At 41.2% G+C, this 10,057-nt stretch overlaps 1 protein-coding gene across 2 annotated transcripts in view; it reads right to left on the bottom strand.

Moving 5' to 3' along the window:
* Window positions 1-10,057, bottom strand: part of MAGI3 (membrane associated guanylate kinase, WW and PDZ domain containing 3) — a 238,322-nt gene that overhangs the window by 32,903 nt on the left and 195,362 nt on the right. For both annotated transcript variants that reach the window (XM_059375780.1, XM_059375779.1), the window contains exons 9-11: window positions 6,729-6,917; window positions 2,984-3,589; window positions 1,702-1,733 (exon numbers count right to left, since the gene is read on the bottom strand). In XM_059375780.1, coding sequence (XP_059231763.1) covers window positions 1,702-1,733; window positions 2,984-3,589; window positions 6,729-6,917 — 827 coding nt within the window. The remainder of the gene's footprint in view (window positions 1-1,701; window positions 1,734-2,983; window positions 3,590-6,728; window positions 6,918-10,057) is intronic.

Below are 10,057 nucleotides of genomic sequence, written 5' to 3'. Positions count from 1 at the left end.
GGGGGGGGGGAGGCTCCCGAGCGAAGAGCCCCATGAAGCTCTAGATCCGCCCCACCTCCCCACTCACTCTATTTAATTCCCGGGGCAGATGTTTGAGATGCCGCTCTCTCTCAGAAAATGGGGTCAGAGGAGTTACCTCTAATGTGGGCTATAAAGGGGACACTATGCAAACCCCGCATGGCCAGTTCAAACACAGGAAGGAAAAACGCACCGTGCGGGGCAGTCCAGTGAGGGCAAAGGGGACCTAATTATGTTTGTACGTTTCCCATTCTTTCCCAAAATAATAGCCAGGCAATGTGACTTAATAAAATTTGGGTTGGGGGGGGATATCCAATAGACAGCCTGAGAAAATAAATACGGTTTTGAGAACAGCCCGTTCTGCATTCTTGTGGAGGGAGGCAGATTATGGATGTCTGAGGTAAAATTACAAACGCGGACTAGGATGCAGGAGCAGCGGCAGCTTATTGGGGAGTGGGGTGAGGACGGCCACTACAAAGTGCTCTCCCAGTGTCACTGACCCAGCCCCCCCCGTCAGGAGGCAGGACAACGACAGCAGCCGCCTCCCCTCTCCCTGGCATGTCCTGGGGATCTGTCAGAGCAGCACCAGGCCAGCAGTCATAAAGCATTAGGGTCACCTAGTGGCGCTGGCAGCCACTATGAAATAGAATGGTAGCACAGGAATTCAAAACAATGACCAGAGAAACACAGGGAAACACAGTGCCATTTTAACTACACAGGCTGAAAAAGCACTTCTGTTCACACTGGTTGTTAAGTGGTGCCATCTACAGAAGTACGGAATGTGGCTTTCCTTTTGAGCCATAAGACAGCAAATTTGTAGAGGATCTTAATGGGTGAACTAGAAAGAATTCACCCATTTTCTATCAGACAGTGTTTCCTTTAATAGCCTACGGTAGATGGTTAAGGAAGCCCATCTTTCCATTGCGAGATGACAGGCGCCCAATCGAGCAAACTAGATCTAAATTAGGACTTTATACATGATCGTCTTCATAGCCACACCCACGTAATGTGGGTATTTCGGCAGCTACACATCTGCCCCCAGCACACTTTCTTTCCTGGCACTGTTTGCTGTACCCTTTTTTAGGTCTTCTTTGCTATACGGCTCCCTAAATAGGCTACTCAGTTCTTCAGAAGAATGATAAAGAAAACACTGTTTCAAGTCTCACAGCCTATCAATTTGATGACAAGCAAGTTGAGCAGAGGCCACAGTTACTCTGGAAAGTCTTGCTCAGTCCACTGTGAGAACGTAATCTCACGATGGGTGTTTACTGTCCCCAGGAAATGACGTGAAGCTCTCACTGCTCTTTGGGCGTCAGGAGATGTCCCAGGTTTCATTCTCTGCCCTCACCTGTAGCCACTTCCTCCCCCTTGCTCCTCTGAAACACCAAGAGAGCAGAAGGACTCTAAGTGGGCACATTGATATCTTCCGGCTGCACCATTGAGAGGGCAGGGCTACTGGCAGTACAGGCCATTAGCATTCGGGAGACACACTTAACCAGGAAAGCCCACCTCCTCTCTAACTCACAGGCTTCCCCAGAGTCTCTGACACAAGCCCAGGGCAGGATGCCTCCTCACTTCTCCCAGGGGTAATCACCAGCACCAAGTGCTGTTCTTATGGAGGGGGCCCCCCGCATCTCTCTCGCCGTGTTGGGAAGAAGCATGTGAGGACCACTGTATACTCACCATTTTGGCAGTTTTGGTTGGTGAAGGAGGACCTTAAAAAAAAAATGAGCCAAATTTTAAAAACAGAGGAAGCATTTCCAGATCACACTATGATAAAACTAGCTTCGACTTTAGTAGGCTAGTAACTCTATGGCTGACACCTGCTGTATGCCAGGTGTTGTACGGATATTATCTCACTTCATTTTCGTGCCAATCCCAAGGTGTAAGTGTTACTACCACTGTATATATCAGGTCAACAAAGACTCAAAGAGATTACATTACTTCCTCATACCACAGAACACGTAGCAAGGCAGGAAACTGACATTAGGCCTGACACCAAACCCTGGTCTTTTTGTTATATGTGCTGAAAATGTGGCTAATTCTCCAGCCCTCCCACAGAGATCCTCCCCTTACTCTGAGCACATTCTACTGCCTCACCCAGAGAAGAAACAAAAATAGTTCCAAGTAATGAGGAAATTCAAAAACATCCCAGTGAAGTTAAACTACCCATTTGGCTCAAAAATGAAAACTAAAAGCCAGAGAGAGAAGTGGGAAGGGCTAAATTTTATTCTTAAAAATACTAATCATTCATAGGTAGGGATTTAAGAAGGCCCATCAAAATGCAACTTGATGGTTAGTCCTTGGACCTGGATTTACGCCTGCAAGCAGTGCAAGTCAGCTGATGACCTTGGAAAACAAAAATTGTATTTCTCTCACACGAGGACTGCGGGGTTTGAATAACATTTACAGACCGATACTAAAGCTTCCGAGAAAAGCTTCGTGAGCACGCGTGCTCATGATTGCTTCACAAAACAGATTTTTTTGTTCTGTACAATATTTTGTTGTCCATTTTTGCTTATTCACAGAGACACTAGCTCTTTCCAAACATCCCTGGTACATCACAGAGGCCCAGATGAAGAACCACCAGTGGAAAGCGTCAATTTCTACTACTGCCATCGACAGAGAAAATGAAATTAAGAGGATATATTTCATCTGAAGTAGCACAATGCTGTGACTCTTTCTAATCACTAAAACCATAAATTCAGATTTTAAAAAGAATATACAGGGAAGAAAATCCATAACAGACAGGAATGAAACCACTAATAACTAAAAAAAAAAAAAAAAAAAAAACCTGCTGCCAAAAATACTGCTTATGGAAGCAGTCAGACAGAACCTTAAGGAAAAGGCACACTAATTACCAGTTAAGTCTGCTGGGAGAAAAGAGATTCTGCCATGGAAGGAAGGATGATTAACAGAGATAAATGCACAAACAGTGAAGATTTTTCCTTGTGCTTTTACTCACCTCCTCTTAGGATAAGCAACGGTACATCTGCACCTACTGGAAACTGCTTTAGCACCTCTACCACTTGGAGATGTGTTAAATTCTGCACATTTTGATGGTAAATTTCCTTAATTATATCCCCTTTCTGGAGGCCTTGACACCACTGACTATCCAGTATCATTTTGACCTTCTGTCCTGTTGGGCTGTCAGCAATTGCAAACCCAAAGCCTTTGGGGCCCTTAATCAGAGGGATAGTCACTAGTTCAGGCTGGGAGCCGCCTGATGATGCCAGGGATGCTCGCTGCTCGCTCAGATCCGATGGTCCATTGAGACGGTCACTGATCAAGGTGGGTCCTGGTTTTCCATTCTGGTCCAGGACCACGGCTCCTGACTTAAAATCCTGAGTATTCATGCAAGTCTCTCCCTTGGTTAATGACTGTCCATTGATGACAGGAGTAGCAGCAACAATGTCCACGACAGGATCTTCATTGTCATCAGGAAGTGGATAACCACGGCATAGAGTGAGGTTGACATACTGATTGACAGGTACCAACTGAAACATCTGGACAACATCGGCATGGGTGTGACCAAGGACACAGTTGCCATTGATGTCTACAATAACATCACCTGTTAAGACACGTGTTAAAAATATTAAAACCACCAGGTAAGTTAATGTTTTGTTGGGGTAGGGTGGAACAAAAATAAACTCATCATCTAAATTTGAATTCTGAAAACCTCTTACTATTCATTAACTGCTGAAAAGATAGATTTTGAACACAGACACATCATTCTCCCTTCTGTGGTTCTTATCTAAAAAAAAATATGAATGTATGAAACCTTAATTATCTTTGCGGCAAAGAGTTATGACCTCAAGCTCAAGGGAATCATTTGAAAAATAACTGTGAATTCATACAGTCATTGTTAGTATATCCTCTGTGTCATACCTAAGCGGCCACACAAAGCAAGGCTCATGGCAGTAGGTATTCAGTCCACAGACAAGGAGCAAATAACTCCATCAGCTACTCGTACAAACAGGTGATCTTTCTTTTATTTTTTTTTAATTAAATTATTTATTTTCAGAAAAACAGTATTCATTATTTTTTCACCACACCCAGTGCTCCATGCAATCCGTGCACTCTATAATACCCACAACCTGGTACCCCAACCTCCCACCGCTCCCCCGCCACCTCAAACCCCTCAGATTGTTTTTCAGAGTCCATAGTCTCTCATGATTCACCTCCCCTTCCAATTTACCCCAACTTCCTTCTCCTCTCTAACACCCCTTGTCCTCCATGCTATTTGTTATGCTCCACTAATAAATAAAACCATATGAAAATTGACTCTCTCTGCTTGACTTATTTCACTCAGCACAATCTCTTCCAGTCCCGTCCATGTTGCTACAAAAGTTGGGTAATCATCCTTTCTGATGGAGGCATAATACTCCATAGTGTATATGGACCACATCTTCCTTATCCATTCGTGTGTTGAAGGGCATCTTGGTTCTTTCCATAGTTTGGCGACCGTGGCCATTGCTGCTATAAACAGAGGGCCCTTCTTTTCACAACATCTGTATCTTTGGGGTAAATACCCAGGAGTGCAATTGCAGGGTCATAGGGAAGTTCTATTTTTAATTTCTTGAGGAATCTCCACACTGTTCTCCAAAGAGGCTGCACCAACTTGCATTCCCACCAACAGTGTAAGAGGGTTCCCCTTTCTCCACATCCTCTCCAACACATGTTGTTTCCTGTCTTGCTAATTTTGGCCATTCTAACTGGTGTAAGGTGATATCTCAATGTGGTTTTAATTTGAATCTCCCTGAGGGCTAGTGATGATGAACACAAACAGGTGATCTTTCAATAGCACCTTCTGGTTCTTGATTTTAAGAGGCTAGTAATTACAGAGGCCAATTAATTACTTAAAATTAAAAATTCATTCTAGTTTGAAAAATGTAGGGCTGAAGATTACAATCATGTACATTATGAATGTATGTCCCTTTGGCATCTTTCTCAGTCTTGATTGTACAGATTTTCAATTTATCCTAATTTCAGATTTTGAAAGGAGAAACAAGTGTCAAGTGAATCCAACACAAGTAAAGAACGTATTATTTAAGACGCAGAAAAGTCAGCTAAACACGTTCTTATAGAAATTGTTTTTGCTTTTCTGATTTTACATTATTACGACCACTTTGTGGCACAGTCATTACTCTATGACATTCATCAGTGGTGAATTTTTTTTTAAATTCAGTCTTAACTTTAAAAACCTGCCCTCTAATGTCTCATCCATTTGCTGCTTTTATTTGAATATGATTATTTAAAAGGTTATTGCCAAATACAGGTGCTTTAATTTGTTCTGATTGCATGTAGGCTCAAAAAAAAATCAACATAAATGGTATTTAAAACAAACGTTAAAGTGTGCAGAAATGTGTTTCATAATGTAAGACGACACAGAGATCAGACTAATAAGAAACAAAGTTTGGACTTTCCCTTCCCTGGTAAGTTTCCAGAATTTCCATGGAAGTACTGTATTGCTATACAAATTAGACATCAGTTTTAGACAAATCTGCATCTCTATTATGAAACCCTGACAACACATCCAAATGCTACCAAATGTGTTTTGTGGACAAAATGTTAAAAGAAAAAAAAAGGGCAAAACTGAGAGCTTAAAAATTTTGACTAGTGATTTTACTCTCTAGTTTGTTAATCTCATGAAGTCAGAAGAGCACAAATCATTTTTCTTGTAACTTCTGATTATTTTAACTTTTCTTGTTTTAAGTCTTAAGTCTCTTGCTTTTAGCTTCCAGTTTTAAGTCTTAAATGGGAAAGCAAAATATGAGAGATGCCTATCCTAAATGAAAATAAGTTGGTATGTGCCATCAAAAATACTATGGCAACTGAATTGTTCAAAAGCAGGGACACATTTGCTTTAGCAAACAGTCTAAGAAGGGACCTTAGCAGCAGAGTAACATCCTTCTGGGAAAGAGTGCTTAAGCCTCCCTCGTAACTGTAACCATTCTTGAACTTCCTCTTACCCCCTCAGCCATAAAAACTGTCAGCCATATAAAAATATCTAATAATTAGCAAGTAAAGACTTTGGGAAAACTATATAAAAGACAAATTTATATGGCTCTGTGCAAACAGTAATTTCATGTTGACAACTCTTAACATCAGAGTTTAATTTTACTAACAACCAGTAAGACTAAGGAAGCAAAACCCAAACCAAATCAAACAAAACAAAACTGGGGAAAAAATCATGGGACATCATTTGTTCCCCATCACTATAAACATCACAGTGGGTCATTTCTCAGGAAAGATTATAGGTACATGTTAGATAGCTCCCAAAGTACCCTACATCATCGAAGAAAAACAGCCAAACAGTTCTCTGAGATGCTTAATCAGACTTTATCTTAGCACACTGGAGAAGTTATCTCGAGATGATACAAATTACTCAAAAAAATCAATACCCTTAATATGCTTTCTCTAGATGTACACTTGCTTACAAAAAATGTCCCTCCCTCAAAACGAGTATGCACTGAATTTAGAGGATAAACTATTTTATCCTCTAAAATAGGGAGGACTCTCCCTCCCCAGCTGTATAATCTAGTTCTCCATGTATATAAATGGTATGTACAATATATGCATATATAGTTATTAAATATGTAAATACATATTTATCGTATGTCAGTTTTGTAAGAATATCTGTAAATGAAACCTCCGTAGTTCTTACTATACTACCACTGCTCTTCAAACCATCCTGAGAAATTCCTTACCTGGTGCAATTTTCCCATCCTGAGCTGCAGGACCATCTTTCAGCACATTTTTTACTTGCAGGAACTCATCCGGCCTGTCTCCACCAATAATGGTAAAGCCAAATCCCATCGTGCTTTTCTTCAGCGATGCTCGGATAAGGATGCCTTTCAGCTGGGATGGATCTCGAGTAAAGTGGGATTTTTCCATGTCTGCACCAAAACGAGAAATGGGTTTGAGAACAAAAATAAAAACAATGAACATGGCCCTCAGAGTCAACTTTAAGAGAGTCTATGTAACTTAAATATAATAAACCATAAAGGGATGCACATTAGAAAGAATCTAATGTTATGAAACCGAATTTAACTTCATAAACTACTAAAAAAAAACCCAAAAAACCAAAAACAAAAAACCTTAGCCAGTGACTCCAGGCATCTCTTACAGGACTTCTCTATGTTATCTGAAAGGTAAAAGCATGTACTTTATCAACCCCTCATTGCTTTGTTTATTCATACTTTTTCTCAACCCAAAGAGTCCTTCATATGAAGTCAAAATATGCACCTGCGGGATAACCTTTATTATTAAATTCCTGAGAGTCTTAGACACCATTCAGCGGTACATTTCATTTAAATAAACATCTACTGAGCTCTACTGAGAAAACACTATTCTGGGAGGATGAAGGCAATGGCTACACACTTATGAAAAAGAATATACTGAGATACACTGAGAACTTTTTATAATTCACAACTCGGGCTTCCTGCAGCCTTCACTTTGTATCTGATGAAGGCATGAATTCCTAAACTATCAGTAAATAGCTTCACCTTTCTTTCCCTTTTACTCATGTTTAGTGAATACTCTGGGAAGGAAACAAACAGCTCCATTGAAAAGCCCATTTTTGGAGGTTTCCTCAGATGATCCTAAAACTGAAATTGATCCGTATTGGCAAATAATGAATTTATACAGCTCCTTCTCCTTCCCCTCCTCTCCTCTCTGGCTGCATTTGGGCACTTTTGAGAACCGTGAAAAGATCTAATTGTGCAATTAATAACTTACAAAGCATTGTTTAAATTAACTTCTAAAAAGATGGCCTAACATTTGTTGCCAAATATTTAATAGTTTTATTGAGATATAATCACATATGATAATTGAGCCACTTAAAGTGTGCCAGTCAACGCTGTGCAATCATCACCTAATTTTAGGAACCCATGCGGGTTAGTAGCCACTCCCCAGGTCTCTCTCACCTGCATTCACACACCCTAGTGTTAGGCAATCACTGAATTGATTATTTTCTTCACCTCTGCCCAATTTGGACATTTCATATAAATGGAGTCATGGACTATATGATCTTTTGAATGATTTCTTTCACTGAGTATCATGTTTTTGAGGTTCATCTGGGTTTTAGCATGTATGAGGACTTTATTCCTTTATACTTCCAAGTAATATTTCACTGTAGGGATATATCCCGTTTTACTTATCTGTTTCTCAGTAGATTGACAGCTGGGTTGTTTCCACTTTCTGGCCATTAGGAGTGATGCTGTTATGACCATTCACGTACAAGGCTTTGTGTGCACATACACTGTCATGCCTCTTCTGTATATACTAGGACTGGAAGGGCAGCATTTGCCATAAACTTAAGAGTAACTATGTATAACGTTTTGAAAAACTGCCACACTTTTCCAAAGAGGCTGCACCATTTTCTATTTCTACTGGCATCTATGAGGGTTCCGACACTGGTTACTGTGTGCTTTCTGGTTCCAGCTACTCTAGTGAGCATGAGTGGTATCCTGCTGTGGTTTGGGTGCTCATTTCCCTAAGGACTTCAATCAACACAGATGACCTGTTTCATACAGAGCTCACACTCAGCACTGTATTGAGCCCAGAGTTATTTGTGGATAGCTGCTGCTGCCCCTCTTAGCAAAGGTTTTTTTTGTTTTGTTTTGTTTTAAAGATTTTATCTATTTGTCAGAGAGAGAGAGAGCTCAAGCAGGAGGAGCAGCAGAGGCAAGCCTCCTTCCTGCTCAGTAGGGAGCCCAATGTAGGATTCGATCCCAGGACCCTGGGATCATGACCTGAGCCAAAGGCAGATGCTTAATGACTGAACCACCCAGGTGCCCTTAGCAAAGGGTTTTAAGAGGTACACCTTAAAGCCTGTTACCAATCAGAAAAGAGTCATCTTTGGAGCTGCCCCATATGGCAACAGGGACTGGCAGTGTAAACGGTTCCCTCCAGAGGTAGGGTGTCCTGAAGATACTGACTAAAGTAGGCTTGTGGTGGGAGTAGGTCTACTGACATGGTCCCCACCCCATCTGTGTGTGTGTGTGTCTGTCTGTGGAAAGTTTCCTGTTCTTCTCTCTCGACCTCTCGTTTTTTTTTTTTTTTTTTTTTAATATTTTTCTTATTTATTTGACAGACAGAGAATACAAGTAGGCAGAGAGGCAGTCAGAGAGAGGAGGAAGCAGGCTCCCTGCTGAGCAGAGAGCCCGATGTGAGGCTTGATCCCAGGACCCTGGGATCATGACCTGAGCTGAAGGCAGAGGCTTTAACCCACTGAGCCACCCAGGTGCCCCTCGACCTCTCGTTTTTAAACTAGACTGCTTTAAAAAGAAGACTAAATAAAGGTGGCCTTTGGTACAAGAAAAAGAAAACTTCTCCCAGTTCTACTGATCTCTTCTAAATAAAAGTACTTGACACAAAACAAATAAATAAAATAAAGAAAGGCAAGAAGAAAGAAGGAAAATCCACTATTTTGGGCTTCTCAAAGTGGGGAACTAGACTCCAGAGGGCAGTAGACACTATTTTGGGAGGCCTCTCCGAGCTTGGCCAGCAAGCCTGTTCCTGGTCATCTCTCCATGCACTGCTGAGCTGAGCTCTTGTTCAGCCTCTGACATTCCAAGTAGCCATCTGTCTCTGAACGAAATAGTGCTTTAAAAAAAATTATTCAACACATTCAAAGCCTATTCAGTCATGTAAGCTGATTATGACTGCCCACTGGGGGTTGCCTCCCAGGTTGTGGACCAGATCATCTGCTTAATGACTGTGTACACAAGCAATTGAGGACAAGATCTAATGAAATGTACCTTTCTCACTTTTAACTATGATACTTCAAATATTGTGATACTTCTGGTGAGCTATGTCATGCTCTAGTCCTCGTGAACACTGGAATAAGAATAACATTTGCCGGGGGAGGAGTCAAGATGGCGGAGAAGTAGCAGGCTGAGACTACTTCAGCTAGCCGGAGATCAGCTAGATACCTTATCTAAAGATTGCAAACACCTGAAAATCCATCGGCAGATCGAAGAGAAGAAAAACAGCAATTCTGGAAACAGAAAAACAACCTCTTTCTGAAAGGTGT

The sequence above is a fragment of the Mustela nigripes genome, chromosome 14, assembly GCF_022355385.1.
Source record: "Mustela nigripes isolate SB6536 chromosome 14, MUSNIG.SB6536, whole genome shotgun sequence".
Lineage (NCBI taxonomy): Eukaryota > Metazoa > Chordata > Mammalia > Carnivora > Mustelidae > Mustela > Mustela nigripes.
The sequence above is the reverse complement of the archived record's forward strand: the minus strand, read 5'-3'. Positions and strand labels throughout refer to the sequence as shown.